Below are 17769 nucleotides of genomic sequence, written 5' to 3' on the forward strand. Positions count from 1 at the left end.
TGTTGTCTATGAAAGATAACCACATATTCTTAATAACTAACATGATGTACTTAGTACGTACCTAAACGTTGTTCATATATCCCCCACAATTAACTAAAAACTCAAAATCTACCGAAATTATTGAAAGGAAAATTGTGAAGAGAGTAATAGATTATGGACTTCAATTAGTTAAGCTCGGAGGAGTTCAATTATGCCATTTTCGACCTACGTAGTATATTATCGATCTAAGACTAAAAATGAGTTCACAGCCTACAAGACTTGAACTAAACACAATTTGAACGATCTATTAGCCATCTTTTTAGACGATGTCATTCTAACTAGATATTTGCAAGTAAATCCGAAATCATCAATTACTCTAGTCAATTATACTATTGGCTGTCCTGCAAGGCTGCTATAAAAATACTAAATTAGATTAAAAAACACCCCACCACACTTATATGATCTATCGTCTTCTTTGACTATCCCTTTCTTCTCTAAATATTGACATTCTTATAATCTTATTATTCAGACAATAAATTTGTCGTCAATTCAAATAAAACAAACCTTTTCCAGACATATTCCTTGTCAATAAGCAATTTGATAAGCAACTATATATTAACTAGTTAACTACACATATGAAAGGATAATATTCATATATTCATACATATATATGACTTGTTTTGGCAGAAGTTATACAAAATATTTATGATTTATCTAATTGTCCGTATAACATTAGTGGACCGTCGAGGCGCCGACGAATCGACAACAAGATAATATACTAAACGTACATATTAAAATGATCAAATATACACCATTAAGATAGAATGGTAGATGAGACATCAAATTAAACTAAAATAAGTGATCCATTTGGGGCCTTATGTTTATTTGGTATATGCAGGTCTTCACATGGCCTTGTTTCGCTTATAATTCACAAGCATTTTCAAGATTGTGGTTTTAAGAAGCTAACAAGGCAAAACCATGTGAAAGCCTTAATTAAATAGGTCATCCATTACATCTACAAAATCTTTATCCAACACACTAAGAATTCGCCGCGATTCACCTTAGTAAGTTAGTATATATAGCTCCCCTTAGCCTTAGCATTTTCATCAAACTTGAATTCCAATTCTTACAAACACTAAGCAAATATACATCTCTTAGCTAATAAGCTTTTTTCTCTGTTTCGAACGATTTTATTACAAAGATGGCTATTCGATTCCCTTCTATGCTCGCTAGTGCAAAGCAAATTCTTAGTAGAAGTCAGCAATCAGTAGTACCAAAAGGGTACATCCCAGTTTATGTAGGTGATCAAGTTAACAAGAAGAGATATGTGGTGCCGCTTTCTTACTTAAGTCACCCTGCATTCCAATGTATGCTACACTGTGCTGAGCAAGAGTTCGGGTTTAATCATCCTATGGGTGGTCTGACGATTCCTTGCTCTGAAGAAACATTCTTTGAGCTAACTTCAGAACTAAAGTAGTGTTAGCAGAACGATGCTAAGAACAGCTAGCAACGTTTCAGATTACTTGCAACATTAATTTTTCGGGTTTTTATTCTGTAAAGATGTTTATTGACCCTATGACAAACTAACACTGTATAGTACTGATGTACATTTTCCCCCATCTGCATGATTCAGAAGGGTGGTTCACAATATTTTTTAATGGAATCATTTTTTAGATTACAATTGCCTTGCTTTTCTGATTTTTATTAGTTTGTCAGATTTATTTGATGTTCATATTCATATTCCGGCCTAGCTACAGCACACAGTTCACCCGTTCCTGATACTTGATTTCAAACTGATCGCGAAAATGTACTTTGAACAAGACCAATGCCAAACTAGGATAAAACTATTTTTTTTTATAGGCAAGAAAGAAAGGAGATTTTCTCATATGAAGCTGTCTATGCTATTTTTTGCAAACTAATTACTCTTTAAGATAGGCAAAGCAATTGCAGTGATTATAATTACAAGTAAATCTCCTTACCTAACGCGTTGTTGTTTTAGCTGATCATGATTCACTGAAGCTCATTATACATCAAATCCACCTAGCTAGTCTTCTAATCAAGTGTGTCACTAAATTTAATTTGCTGGACTTAGGATTAACTCGAAATGCTGATTCCTTTCGCAATCAGTGATATGGTTATCGAGTATGTCCATGACTGTGGTCAGGTTCAAATCAGAGGGGCTAAGAATTCTCAATCAAATTCTTTAACTTACACTTAAGTCAATAAGTCACACTGGCCTGATAACACTAGACAACTTAAATTAATTGAACCATTTCTAGGAACTTTCCTGATTATCAATAAGAAAATGTGATTCACATCAAGTTTATGTTGACTCACATTAACATTATGTAATGTGAAGAGCATATATCCAATTATACACCCAAGCTGATGCTACACATTCAATATACGAGACTGAGGCAGTATAACAGTAGGAGACCAACACGGACAGATAGGTAATACATGGAAGCTGTAATCAACAAAATTGTCTGAACTTGTTATTAAGTACAACTGTAAGATAAAGGCGCATTATAGGTGAGGCAACTAGTTAGTCAATTGAAATGATTCATACCTTAAACAGCATCCGGGTCCTGATGTTTACTACCATTAGTATAAGCCATTCACATGGGTATGTTGCCTAACATACAAGTTGCAAGCATAATCAATAAATAGCAACAAATAAGAGTACATGTCACGGAACAAATAGATCAGATAATAAGAGTACATCAGTACTCTCAAGGTTAACGTACAAGTTGCAAGCATTGGCCAATACTACAGCAACTAATAGGAGTCACGGAACATATAGATAAGAGTACATCAGCAATTTACAAGCCTTGGAATTGACCGGATTATGTAGGAGTCACGGAACTAGTAGATAAGAAGACATCAGCACTCTCCAAGTTAAGGCCTTAATAAGCCTAGAGAACAAACCATGTGAGAACCTTCATTAGGTAGGTCATCCTCATCCATTTCCATCCATCAATAGTAATAATTTTCCGAATGTCTAATGAAACACGGATAATATTAGTCCTAGCTCAACCATTATATAAATGGTTGTTGAACCCTTTAAAATTGCATCATTACTCAAAACTTCTCGTTTACTAAATCTCATTTCCTCCCAAGTTCCGACCTCTCTCTCTATACTATCCACTGATTAAACACTCAAAGCTTTTCTTTCACAAGAATCCCATCGCAAGGATGGCTATTCGCATTACTTCAGTACTCTCTAACGCGAAGCAAATTCTTAACAAAAGTCAGCAAGTAGTCCCAAAAGGGCACATCCCAGTTTATGTAGGAAAGCAAGCTGATAAGAAGAGATATGTGGTGCCGGTTTGTTACCTAAACCACCCTGCATTTCAAGACTTGCTACGAAGTGCTGAAGAAGAGTTCGGCTTCCATCATCCTATGGGCGGTCTGACAATTCCTTGCACTCCAGAAACATTCTTTAAACTGACTTCTGAATTGAAGTGCTGATAATAAACAGAATGACATGAACAACAGCTAGCAATGTAGTTACATTCTATTTTTTAGTCTTGTTTTCTTAGAAAATGTGTTGACCTATAACAAATTAACATTGTACATATTAACATATAATGTATCTTTTTCCCCCTTCTGCATGATTCAGAAGGGTGGTTTTCAATATATTTTCTATGGAAACAAATTTTTTATGACAATTGTCTTAGTTTTCTGTTCAGTTATTTAGCTTGTCAGATATCTGCATTGTCTTTCTGCATAGTCCTGCAACAATTCTCCAGTCTCTGATAAATTTACGAGTATTGCACTGCTGTGTACAACTGATATAAGAATTCGATTATCATGAATCGCAAACTAGCTAGAACAGAGAACATATATGTATTATATATATTTGTAGCATCAAGAATGTGCCTACTCTCTGTTTATGAAACCATTAACCATTGACCCTCTTCTGGTTATGTTACTTTCAACTTACAGGACCATTTAACTGATGATGGCAACAAAATATACAGTAAATCCTGCACTTTTTCGACATAAGACCAAAGAATAAATACTTATACACATTACCAGAATATGATCCACCAACCACTTAAAAGAGATATTTTATACATGTCATCCCTTAGTACTCAGTCAATCCATTTTCGCGGAGTCAATCTTGTACAGCTTCAGATCACCTCATCCTTAGCTTGCCGATGAAATACAGAATATGTCCTCTTGCCTGTCAGGAATCAGGAGTCAGAGCATCTTATTAACTAGATAATAACATTCTAACATGAGAAATGTCAATAGCACTATCAAAGTTTAACTACATATTTGAACTTCAATATATATATCTTAAGTAGTTAAGTTCCATATGTTTTTTTTTTTTTTCAAATGTTTTTAAATTCACGGCATGATGGAGTGTCAAATCTGTATTTCTTGAACCATAACAAAGGGAGTCCGAGTAACATATGACAAACAACATCGTCAAGCAATATAATCACATAAACAAGTCACACCAGCAACTTGAAGTAAAACCTTATTAGCAATAGGGTCCTCAAATATACGAATTGCTTGCACTTGCAAGGACATATCACACACCCTCTACTTTATTAGTGTTGAATAAGACAGTTTCTAATAAGACCCAGGAAATATATAGTCCCGGTACTTGTAGGACTAGTCTGACATAACCCCTCACGCCGTTCAGGTGGAGCATCCCCCTCAAATGCAACATGTAGGCCAAGCAAGAGAGTGGCTTTGCAATTTGCAATGCTAAGAAAACAAAGCCATGTGATTGACGGTAAGTCCATTCAACTAGCTTAGTCAGTCTTCGACTTAATTATTATCAAATTTCCTCAAGGAAACGCGGTAATTCCTCTTTTATAAATACCTTCCTTAGCCTTAACAATTGCATCATCACACTCAAAACTTCTCTTTTTCCAAAAGTCTCATTCAATCCTCTCAAGTTTCCACATCTCTTCCATTTCTCTCTTGCACGATTTCAATTCCTTAAATTACAAATTAAAATGGCAATCCGTTTCCCTTCGGTACTCTCTAGTTCAAAGCAAATGCGAACAAAAAACCAGCAAGCAGTTCCAAAGGGGCACATCCCAGTGTATGTGGGAGAGCAAGCTGATAAGAAAAGATATGTGGTGCCACTATCTTACTTGAGCCACCCCTTATTCCAAGACTTGCTACAACGTGCTGAAGAAGAGTTCGGGTTCAATCATCCCATGGGTGCACTCACTATTCCTTGCACCGAAGAAATATTCTTCAGCCTTACTTCCGAACTTAGATGCTAATACAACATAGAACAAGATTAAGATCACGATGTTTTTTTCGATTCACATAGAACTGTACAGATTGATGTAACTTTCCCCCCATCTGCATCATTCAGTGGGGTGGTATACAATTATTAATCCATTGACTCAAACTTTCAGATTATATTTTTCTTGCCTTGATTTCAGTTTCTTAATGGTTCTAATTGAATGTCCAGCAGCAATTACAGTTATGATACCATATCATTGAATTAATTGGCAAAATATGACAATAACAATTATAGAAAGAGTACAATTTTAACATACACCAAGTACTATACTAATGTTAATCACACTGGTACATTCAGGTCACATATCTGATTTCAATCTATCTTTCCTTATGCAACCTTCTTACCAAAAACTCGATTCAAAATTTGCTTCATCGAGCAGCAGAAGATTTTGAGTTCTGAGGGCCTAATAACCATAATTCCATGCAGCAAGGAAACCTTTGACTCTTTTACTTAAATTTCTTATCTTTCAGTCTATCACAATTATAATTCCACTATTTAAGCAGATTGAGATTAAGGGAACTTGCTAAACATCAAACAGTCTTCTGATTGGCCTAGTAATCTAGTATATATACCAATTAAGTACAAAAGGACTGGTTACAAAATATACTATATTTATGTTATTCCAAAGTCCATAATATTTGAAGAAAAAGATGTTATAATTATAGTTTGCTGTTTGAACATATAATAAGAACTTTACCATCTCTAAGGTATACATTACTTGACTTTACACACCATATACTTGTCCATTAATGTTTATGCAGAAAGATGGCAAGGATGATCAATCACATTTTCGAACGACAGAGCACTACTTGTCATGTTTATGATCGACTTATGAGCAAGCCAGTCAAAATATAACAGCTAATCTTAATATTATAGCATCACTTAGTTCATCTCATCTGTTCATTCTTTTAATGAGCACATGTCAATAGCACTATCAATCGAATAGTCGCAAAGTCATCTTCATCAGGACTTTTCCCAGGTGCTTTCCTTGTTAATGAGTAATGTAATGTGCAACTACCAACCAGACATATGGAAAGAAATATATGTTGACTGGCTCAGACGAGTAATCATATATATACATACTTGACTCGTTCTATAAATGCAAAGACATTAATCACAATACACAAGCTGATCGAAGCTTCATTTTCGAGTCCAAGGTCAAAATTAGTATAATTTAAGTAGTCCAACAATGACACATAGGTAGCTTCCTTCAATAGTTCAGTCAATATAAGTGGTTACAGGATATGGAAACTACATTAAAGATATTGTCTGATATGATTAAGTAGCTAGAACTAAAAGATAACGCGATATAGGTGAGGCTACGAGTTGATCAAAATGAATCATACCTTGACAAGCATTTGGGTCATGATGTTACCCTAGTATATACCAATTCACATGAGTATGTTGTCATGATTAAATAGACAATAGGTTGAGAAGCTAAGTTTACAAAGCCATGTGATAGCCTTAATTAGGTGGGTCATAAATCAAAATATTATATTGTCCACAAAATCCCTAGATCTCTAAGTAACATTGGCAATTCACCTAGTATAAATAGCAACTAAAGCCTTTGGATTTGCATCACACTCAAAACTCATCTCTTACAATCAAAATAACATCCAATTCTTCAGTCTCAAGTTCTTACATCGATCTCTCTATTTTCCTCTCTTGCACGGTTTACTCCCAACAATACATACATGGCTATTCGTTTTCCTTCCATGCTTTCTCATGCAAAGCAAATTCTTGCAAGAAATCAGCAAGTAGTCCCAAAGGGACACGTACCAGTTTACGTAGGAGAGCAGGCTGATAAGAAGAGATATGTGGTGCCTCTTTCATACTTAAGCCACCCTACATTCCAACAATTGCTACAACGTGCTGAAGAAGAGTTCGGCTTTGATCATCCTATGGGTTGTCTGACGATTCCTTGCACTACAGAAACGTTCTTCAAACTAACTTCTGAATTGAAGTGCTAATGGACTGATGTGAAGAACAAACAACAATGTTTCATTGACTTAGATTTTTTATGGGTTTTTTTTTTTGTAAAGATGTCTATCAACCCTGCACAAATTAACACTGTATAGAATACAATGTACTTTTCCCCCCATCTGCATCATTCAGAGGGGTGGCTCTTAATATAATTTCAAAGACTCGAATTTTGGATTATCATTGTTTACCTCTTAATTATTTTCAGTTTATCAGATTTATTTCTGTACTGTCATTCCTTATGATCCTGTAACAGTTCTGTAGTTTCTGACTTTCCGATACCTCTGATTGAGTGAACTTGAGCCTGATACAACCAAAACAAACAGGAAACAAACCATGATAGAAAAAAAAGTTGTAAGTTAGTAAGCATAGATTTGAAAAATGAGATTTTTGAGTGAACTTAATTAGATCTACATATTTGAGCATAAATAAGATCAAGCGATAATGGTATATAAGTGTTTCCTATTCATTAAGGTTAGTTAAAAAATGAAGCATATATATGAGGGTTAAAGTAGGCTTTTAAGAATTTCCATGGGTTTTAGTATAAGATACAGGATTCTGTGAGGTGAACACAGGATTCTGTGAGGCTTTTAAGAAGACATATAAGATACAGGATTCTGTGAGGCGAACACAGGATCCTCGTTTCAGAAGGAAGAGTCTCCAAGTAACATACATAATGCATTAATACATCATCTATCATCAAGCTATATAACAATGAAGCAATACTTAGTTTAAGAGTATAGTACTCGTAGTTCCTTAGCATCTAGTTAGGTCCTTGTACGTACATTCGATCACATGGAAATGTTGGATGTCAATTTGAAGCAGTGACCGACAGAGCTTCCTCTAGAGCAATAGGACCCTGGTGACATATTCAGACTTCCAACTTGCAAGACACTGTTCTGATGGATTATATCTCTCGAAAACAACATGTTGTACAATCAACTTAACCCATATATTAGTATAGATTTCCATCTATGATCAATTCATGTATGTTACTCTATATATTAGTATAGATTTCAATTTTTGTACAAGTTGAAATTGAAATTTGAATCCTTTAAACAACAATATGCATGAAGTTTACTTCTGAGATGTGTGTCTAACAGTCAAGTAAATTGCAAGTACCTCATATAATGTAATAACAAAATTAACAATCCATGTAAACAGAAAGTTCAACTTCAGACATTATCAACATCCACAAATAGACCACATTTTCTATTGTCACATTTTTAAATGAGATGACATTCTAAACGAACAATCTTTTTCGCCATGTCAAATTGAGATTATTATTACTTCCAGGCACTTTTCTAGTCTATAAATAATGTGATGAATGATAGGAAACATCAAAGAATGGAACATGTTTATCCAAGCTACAGCTACACATTCATTCCGACAGTTCGTCTACAAGGTCAATCCTGCTAGAAAAAAAGTAATGGATGATTGAATGACACCGTCGACACACAAATGGTTATGAAAACTATATACTAAAAATAAACATATTGTTTTTAATTTATTATATAAAATGTAAATTGAGGCAACACTTTAATGAAGATGAGTCACAACCTAATAGGAGAGGAATACAAGTACAGGCATCTGGGGTCTTGAGATATACTAAGTGTGTGAACTTCACATGGGCTTGTTTAGCTTATAATTAACAGGCTTAGCAAACGACAGATCAACAACGAAGAGCCACGGAAAGATAGAGATGACTCATATCGGTATTGATCAGATTGAGTATCTCCGTTGAGGGAAACAAGCGGGCCACGAAAACGAAAACCGACGGAGAGAAGGACAAATGAGAAATTAAAGGAGGAAAAGGTTTTGTATTGAGAAGCTAAGAAACAAAGCCATGTGAGAGCCCTTAATGAGGTGGGTCAATCATGTCTATTTACACTAATTCGCTACGAAAATGTACCAGTTTTGACTTAGTATAAATAGCCTACCTCAGTGTTTGCAATTGCATCAAACTCAACTCAAAACCTTCTCTAGCAAAACACACAAATTCAACCAACTTTTATACAACTCGATAATTAATTTTCGTTCTTGCACGATTTCCTTTCAACGACATGGCTATTCGATTCCCTTCCGTGCTATCTAAGGCAAAGCAAGTTCTTGCCAAAAATCAGCAAAGTAGTACCAAAGGGGTACATCCCAGTATATGTAGGACAACAAGGTGATCAGAAGAAATACGTGGTGCCGGTTTCCTACTTAAGCCACCCTACGTTCCAAAGCTTGCTACGACGTGCTGAAGAAGAGTTCGGATTCAATCATCCTATGGTGGTCTAACCATTCCTTGCAGTACAGAAACATTCTTCAAACTAACTTCTGAACTGAAGTACTAGTTAGAAATAGATCAGAACAAATTAGTTTTTTCGGGGTTTTTTTGTTGTTCTTTATTATAATTTAGTAACCCCAAGGAAATCGATCTACAATGTACAGATAACAGAATACAATTATGTACTTTTTTTCCCCCACTGTATCATTCAGAGGGGTGGTTCTTCATACATTCTTATAAAAATTCGAGTTTTGTGATATCATTTGCCCTTGCTTTTACATTTTCTAGTTAAATTAATCAAATTTCTGTGTTGTCGTTATTGTTGTAATAATTATCCTGCTGTAGTTCTCCAGTTTCTAATACTCTCCAATCTAGTACAATTACATGACTAAAGGCCTGGTCTGATTTATTGAACTGAATTGAGCTAAACTGAACTAAACTTATTGGAGCTAAACTTAACTGAATTGTTTATGAGAGAAGGAAATTAGGAACTAAACTGAACCGAAATTAAGCTGAAGAGAACATGCCCTAACACAAAAGAAAATCCATGATAGGATAAGAGTATGTGTATAAGACACAATCTCTCCAAACATTTTTTTTTTTTTTTTTGTTTTTTATATTGAAATCATTTGCCTAAAATTATGTGTCAGTCAAAGTGTAACACTTAAAGGAAAAAAAAAAAAAACGAGGGAGGTATGCAACATCTTATCCCAAAATCTATACTACGTATTACACTTAACAATATATCCCAATATCAAAAATTCTTGTACGATCGGTATAAATACAAGTCATTTACCTTCATACACCAAGATTTCAGTGCCTGTCACCAAGTTAACATGCTACCATCCCCATGATAGTTTAGCTTACTAAATCAAATTAGTAAATTGAACCTGCATATTAGAGCAATTATAGTTATGGTCAGGTATTAATATATATTATGTCAATGGAACAATACAGAGATAATTACAGTAACTAAGGGTCTGTTCACTTCAGCTTAATTTCAATTCAGTTCAGTTCAGCTCCTAATTTCCTTCTCTCATAAATATTCATTTCAGCTCTACTCAATTCAGTTTAGTTCAACTCCAATCAGTTCAATTCAGTAAATATAAACATGCCTTAATTAAGTGCTAATTTGTTACATCTACGGAATATACAGATTTTATGTCAGGCTAATAATGTTTAAAGCAGTTCCAATTCTGGGTTTCCTGAATTTGGGATGGACCTGATACTAAAATCGTGCCTTCCTAAGCTACATACATGAAATGATCATTTGAAGAATTTGAACATTTGCCTAATCCCAAACCAGAAATTTAACATCTTAAAATATAAGCACGTACATACATGATTTAACACTTTTAAATGATGACATTCTAACATTCACAAATTAAACCTTTTTTGGGCACTTGATGATGGTGGCAAATACTTATATAAACTAGACATTACAAAGCAAGTCGTGACAACATATATATATTCATAATTTATACTAAACGTGATTAAATGAAAGATATTAATCTCAATATTATCTTACACAAAGCCACATTTAGTGGATCAACGACTGAGACACAGGTGATCACGAAAGCTATGTGTGTATATGTACGATCTGACGACTAAACTGATCACAACCATAAGATAAAGCAATATAAGTGAGACAAGTAGCAAAGTTAATAAAAGAAGTCACAAGCAATTTTATTGATTAGGAATCGTTAACATCTGCGGTCCTAAAATTCACATGGTCTGTTAAGAATATACGAAGTAATCTTCAGGCAAGAAGAAAGTGACTTGTAAACTAATGGGTGCCTTAGAAACAAATGGAGCTACTCATCTCCCTTAATCTAGGACATTATGTGGCTGTGTGTTATCCCTCGATGAGTCCAGTAAATTAGTCTATATTCATTAAAGGAATACCGCGATTCATCTAGTATAAATAGCAACTTAAGGCTTTACAAAATTATTCATCACACTCAACAACTTATCTCTTCCTAAAAGCCACTTCTCCTCCTCCCAACTTAAAATATTTCAATCTCTCGTTTGAGCAATTTCATCGCGAAGATGGCCATTCATTGCCCTTTAGTGCTCTCTAATGACAAGCAAGTTCTTACAAAATATCAGCAAGTACCAAAGGGGTATATCCCAGTTTATGTAGGTGATCAGGGTGATAAGAAGAGATATGTGGTGCCGCTTTCTTACTTAAGCCACCCTTCATTTCAAGACTTGTTACAGCTTGCTGAACAAGAGTTCGGGTTTAATCATTCTATGGGCGGTCTCACAATTCCATGCTCAGAAGAAGCGTTCTTTGAACTAACCTCTGAGCTAAACTGAACGATGTGAAGATGGACCAACGAACCATTGATCTCTAACCTTTTTGAGCTCTTATTGACCTAAGCCGTAGCAAATTAACACTGTACATATGTATATTTTTCTCCAACTGCCTCATTCAAATGGGTGGTTCTCAATATATTTGATTAACTTGTATATATTTTTGTTAAAGGACCAACTCAACTAAAAGTTTAAGCTGGGATTGGTTTATGTACTCTATCAATTTCAATACATCTGCCTTAATTTTCAGTCTTATTGTGTCTCAGATTTTACAATTGTTTATCATTGTCCTGCAAAGAGCAAATCTTATGTTTTCGATACTCTCTTAATACAATGAATATGTGTTTGCTGTTTAACACAAATGGCAAACCAAGAATTGACTGCTTCTTCGTTTCACGAAGCTTTCTATCTTCTTTTTGGCAAACTACAGCATAAAAAAGTACAGCAGTGAGCTGAGTTGATTCTGCAGGAAACTTATATATAACCAATTTTCATATGAACAGCCAAAACACTCCACACATTGCGAAAAACTTTGATAATGTTACTTAAAGCTCGAAATCTAAATACAATAACAAATGAGGAAGTAAAAATCTTGCAAATTAAGTTTTTCTACACAATAACAAATGAACATACTTTTTCAATTAACTGTCTCAATAAATAGCTTTTCAAACAGATATATATACATCAATTCATTGATATTCCTAGTACAAAGTTGCAACAGAGGATTTTCATATAAGACTAAAATTATTCCTCTGTATAGTCATATTCTATACACAAAATGTGCCAACTCAGCATATTCGGGACCTTTTTCAGACACAGACCTTACATACCCTTATCCATGAGCAATGTTGTATGCAATTATGAATCAAACATATAGGAAGAATTAAACTAGTCTTTTGGCTTACTTGCTGGTAGCTAGTCAAATACAGCTATTGAATGCAGAACAATATCTGAGGCCAGCGACGAACACATAGGAAGTTACGGAAACTATATATGGGAACATATTGCCTAAGTTGATTGAAAACATCTACAAGATAAAGTATTAAAGTGATCAGATGAGGCAACAGCTCGATTAGACCATTAATCAAAATTAGTCGTACCTTAATCACTATCTGGGTCCTGATGTATATTTGGTATGCGTCGTTCACATGGGTATGTAATGCATATAATTTACAAGCATTGCAAATGATAAAAGGCAAAAAACGACAGACAATAAAAGCACTTCATCTAGCAATAATGCAAGTTGTTTCCTTTGAAACAAAGACATGTGAGAGCTAAAACAAGGTGAGTCAGCCATGTTCGTCTACATAAGTTTTCTATGAAGTAGTTCTCCTTAGTATATATAAAGCTCGCTAAGCCTTTGTTTATTTCATCACACTCAAAAACTTCAACTCTTCTTTACAAATTAAAAGATTATTTTTAGAAAATTTTGTTTTTCTCAATCTCTTTCAAACAAATTTCATTAAGGATGGCAATCCGTTTCCCTTCTGTACTTTCTAATGCAAGGCAAATACTTACAAGAAATCAGCAAGTAGTACCAAAGGGGTATATCCCGGTTTATGTAGGGGATAAGGCTGATAAAAAGAGATATATGGTGCCGCTTTCTTACTTGAGCAACCCTGTATTCCAAGACTTGTTACAGCGTGCTGAAGAAGAGTTCGGGTTTAATCATCCTATGGGAGGTCTCACAATTCCTTGCTCTGAAGAAAAATTCTTCAGCCTAACTTCTGAACTGAATTGTTAACAGAAAGATATGAAGAACAAACAGATCTGTCATACTTTCTACTCTAACTTAGCGGTTTTTCATGAATGTATATTCATCTTAGACAAACTAACATTGTACAGATATACTTTTCCCCCATCTGCATCATTCAGAAGGGTGGTTCTCAATACATTATTTAATGAACGTAAATTTGGTATCATAATAGCCTACTTTTCATATTCCGCTTGTCAAATTTCTATTTAATCTTTCTTCATATACAGTCTCTGATTCTCCCCAACTGAGTTATGCAAATGTGATTAATACGAATGAAAAAGTAGGATAAAATACACGTATGCAGTAACTTGGCATTAATTATAACGAAAGCAATTAAGATTGTTCACTAAAACTCTTATATCACCATCATTATGTTATGATCATCCCTAAACATATATAATTAGATCACAGCTTCCGTCAGTCCAAAACCATCAGTTTAGAAACATACAAAAAATTGATGCCCCTTTCATCTTCCTAGCAGTCAGTCAACGCCTGAGTCAACTTTGTACCTCCTGCTAACTCTCCCATCAGGAGTCATGGAATCTACATATATTCTGTACTATGAGTATTAAAATTAAGGTCAAGAGATTCTAACTTCCGTGGCAAACCGATACCTAGGCAAAAACCGATACCTAGGCAAATACAGAAACTGACAGGATGGAATTTTAATGGGGTTGTCAATAGGGAGCAAGAAGCACAGAAGTCGGTAAAAAAAATACTTACTGTATTGATGAGGCATATGAACCTAAGACTTAATTTATCCTAGACCACAATGTTAATGACTAGGTCAACACTTAACAATTCATTGGTATGGCCTTATGGGTACAAAAATTAGATTGAATGGCCAATATGAAGATGAAAACAAAGTATTCAGAAAGCTGAGTTCCATAACTTTTTCAAGTTTTTAACTGTACTATTAACAGCATAATTTTATAGGATGTTGATTGTGACAGAGCGCATAATATGAGCCAGGAAATAGATTCAGTACTTGTAGACTCAGTAAACAGCAACCAGTGAGTCCACAAAAAACCTAATTAATATGACTTAAACCTGAGCATCTGAGTCCTTACATTGCATCTACCAAGTGCGCGATTTCACATGGACATGTCACATTATCATTTGCAAGCATTGACTGTGACAGAGCGCATAATACGAGCCAGGAAATAGATTCAGTACTTGTAGCCGTAGGACTGGTCTGGCCAGAACCCTCATGTACTTCAGGTGGAGCTGCACCCCCTCAAGTTAACATGTGGGTCGAAACATGAGTACATAGATAGAATAACAGGGCATTTCTAAACTAAAAATAAACAAGGCCATGTGAAGGTCGTCTTCTCTGTGTGGGTCTGTCTTCTCTACTCATATTACACATAACAGCCACAAATCAATCTACTCCGTATTATAAATAGCACCAAAGGCCTTAGCAATTCCATCACATTCAAACTTCTCAATCTCTTGCAAAGCCTAAATCAACCCTCTAAAGCATTCCTTTCTTTTTCTCTCAAGCACAATTTCCTCACAAAAATGGCAATTCGCTTCCCTTCTGTACTCTCTAACACAAAGCAAATTTGTACAAAAAATCAACAAGTAGTTCCAAAGGGGTACGTACCAGTTTATGTAGGAGAGCAAGCTGATAAGAAGAGATTTGTGGTGCCACTTTCTTACTTGAGCCACCCCGTATTTCAAGACTTGCTACAGCGCGCTGAAGAAGAATATGGGTTCAATCATCCCATGGGTGCTCTTACCATTCCTTGCTCTGAAGACACATTCTTTACTCTTACTTCTGAGCTTAGGTGCTAATAATAGAAGATATGAACAACAACATGATGTTTCACTTGCTGTTCTAATTTTTTTTGGGTTTATTTAGATCAAATTGATACCCGGGAAAAAAAAAAAACTGTACAGACTGATGTAACTTTTTCCCCCCTATCTGCATCATTCAGTGGGGTGGTATTCATTTTCTATACATTTATTGATTCCATTTTCAGATCTCAGTTTTACTTATTTGCAGTTTTCCAGTTTGCCAAGTTCTATTCATTAGAAGTGACTTTCTTTAAACATTTTGGTGATGCTCACAATCAATTAATAGATCGAAACTTATTTTCTTATTTTCTGGTTAACACTGAAATATTAATTTTTCATTCATAATAACACCAAAAACATGAATATTTTTCTACTTAAAAAGTTCTTGTTCTTCTCAAAGAAGCTGGATTAGAGTATTAAAAACCAATTTAACTTAAAACATATATTTCCGTCCACTGGTAGTCTCTTTGATCCGTCAGAAAAGAATGTTAATATATATAGATCTCATATTGAAATATTCTTGACTTGCAGATTGGTAGGTAAGATACTCAAAAGAAAACCTCTAACTAAAGGTCGTGAAATATATATATTATGCATATTTTTTGTTCTGAAAAAAAAAGGAAGGGTTCAATCGGTTCATGTCCTTTCTATGCTTTTCAGAAAAAATAATAATAATAATAAATAAATTATTTGTATTTTCGGATTTTTTAGATTCAATCACACAAGCAAGACATTTTTTTCCCAGATTCTAAAATAAAACATGGAAAGAACAATTTATAGTACTTAAACAAAAAAAATGGAAAAGATGGCTAAAATGCTTGACACCTTCCCAAAGAACAAAACCATACTGTGGTATAAAAATCTTAGATTTTCCATCTTTACATCAAACTACTCTCAAACCACAAAACTCTCGTAATAGAAAACATTTTCATCGCATTTTCCTTATATTTGTTGAAGTTAATGCAGCCTGAACACTGAGATACTCTTGCTCAATAACACCACAATATCAGGAGTCTAAACAGCACTTAACTTATTTGCTGTCATAAAAAAGAAGAAAAATACTCAAAAGACTTTCATTCCTAAATACTCTATATAGAAATTTTCTTAAGTTGCTTACACATAAAAGTAGGATCTAAAATCTCATAAATTAGCAGCACAGTGTTTGCTTCTTGTCATTTTAAACAGAGCAGATTGAAAATGGCAGGTTTCAGGGCACTACTACTTCTGGCCTTAACCCTGAATGTAAGTTTTGCAGTTCTCGGAAGAAGAACTAAAGGTGATGTTGGTGTCTGCTATGGGCTCGTTGGAGACAATCTACCCTCTCCAAAGGATGTGGTCAGTCTCTATAAACGGCACAACATCCGGAAGATGAGGATATTTGAGCCATATCCAGAAGTGCTTGAAGCTCTAAGAGGGAGCAATATCGACCTCACATTGGGTGTTAAGAATACTGATATACCAACTCTTGCATCGAGTGAAGATGCAGCTAATTCGTGGTTCATTAGCAATGTTCATCCTTATGTCAATGACATCCGGATAACATACATCAGTGTTGGTAATGAGGTTATACCAGGAGAGTTTAGCGATTCTATTTTGCCTGCCATGCAGAATCTGCAGAATGTCCTCAGGAGCAATAATCTCGGTATGTGATTACAGATCAACCCTAAATCAGAACTTTGACTTCCATTAATCTTACGACTGGTTCTTGTTTATTATTGCTATAATACACTTTTTAATTTATATTATTTCCCGCTGGAACTAGGTACAAGGACAACCACAGTGGTACATTCAGCAGTGCTAGGAACTTCTTTCCCACCCTCAGCAGCTACATTTTCAGATAGCGCTCGCCCCTTTATCAGCGGAATTATACAATTTCTATCATCACAAAAGTCCCCACTGTTGGTTAATCTCTACCCTTATTTTCCCTATGCTGCAGACCCGGAAAACATAAGACTAGACTATGCACAATTCAGGACAACTGAACCACTGATCAAGGATGGAGCTCTGAGGTACTCCAACCTCCTTGATGCCATGCTTGATGGTTTCTTCTCGGCAATGGAGAAAGAGGGTGTCAATGATGTTAACATCATAATATCTGAGACTGGTTGGCCCCATGATGGGAATGGCAATATCACAACTCCAGGTCTTGCGGCTACTTACAACCGAAATTTCATACATCATGTTAATGACTTTGAAGGGACTCCAAAGAGGCCAGCGGCATTACTAGAAGGATTCATTTTTGCTATGTTCGACGAAGATTTGAAGGATCCTGGTGTTGAGCAACATTGGGGACTTTTCAGCCCCAACATGCAACCAAATTACAATATATTTGGTTGAACTAAAAATTTTGTGAGAGACTATGCAAAAGAATATGGCCTTTATTTTTTC

General features: G+C 35.1%; 5 protein-coding genes across 5 annotated transcripts; all 5 read left to right on the forward strand.

Moving 5' to 3' along the window:
- The first annotated feature begins 6802 nt into the window (after positions 1–6802).
- LOC110705219 (auxin-responsive protein SAUR21-like) lies at positions 6803–7499 on the forward strand. The gene has a single exon (XM_021883077.1). The coding sequence runs from the start codon at positions 6952–6954 to the stop codon at positions 7225–7227; it is 276 nt and encodes a 91-aa protein (XP_021738769.1). The 5' UTR covers positions 6803–6951; the 3' UTR covers positions 7228–7499.
- A 4059-nt stretch (positions 7500–11558) lies between these two features.
- On the forward strand, positions 11559–11828 carry LOC110704891 (auxin-induced protein 15A-like). Its single transcript, XM_021882704.1, has one exon. The coding sequence runs from the start codon at positions 11559–11561 to the stop codon at positions 11826–11828; it is 270 nt and encodes an 89-aa protein (XP_021738396.1).
- A 1465-nt stretch (positions 11829–13293) lies between these two features.
- LOC110704892 (auxin-responsive protein SAUR21-like) lies at positions 13294–13569 on the forward strand. Its single transcript, XM_021882705.1, has one exon. It carries the CDS (start codon positions 13294–13296, stop codon positions 13567–13569), a length of 276 nt encoding a protein of 91 aa, XP_021738397.1.
- A 1250-nt stretch (positions 13570–14819) lies between these two features.
- LOC110704924 (auxin-responsive protein SAUR21-like) lies at positions 14820–15712 on the forward strand. The gene has a single exon (XM_021882731.1). The coding sequence runs from the start codon at positions 15103–15105 to the stop codon at positions 15376–15378; it is 276 nt and encodes a 91-aa protein (XP_021738423.1). The 5' UTR covers positions 14820–15102; the 3' UTR covers positions 15379–15712.
- A 417-nt stretch (positions 15713–16129) lies between these two features.
- On the forward strand, positions 16130–17755 carry LOC110705221 (probable glucan endo-1,3-beta-glucosidase BG5). The gene is made up of 2 exons (XM_021883079.1): positions 16130–17023; positions 17144–17755. Exons 1-2 carry the CDS (start codon positions 16579–16581, stop codon positions 17716–17718), a joined length of 1020 nt encoding a protein of 339 aa, XP_021738771.1. The 5' UTR covers positions 16130–16578; the 3' UTR covers positions 17719–17755.
- The last annotated feature ends 14 nt before the right edge of the window (positions 17756–17769 follow it).

Source organism: Chenopodium quinoa, unplaced genomic scaffold, assembly GCF_001683475.1.
Source record: "Chenopodium quinoa cultivar QQ74 unplaced genomic scaffold, ASM168347v1, whole genome shotgun sequence".
Lineage (NCBI taxonomy): Eukaryota > Viridiplantae > Streptophyta > Magnoliopsida > Caryophyllales > Amaranthaceae > Chenopodium > Chenopodium quinoa.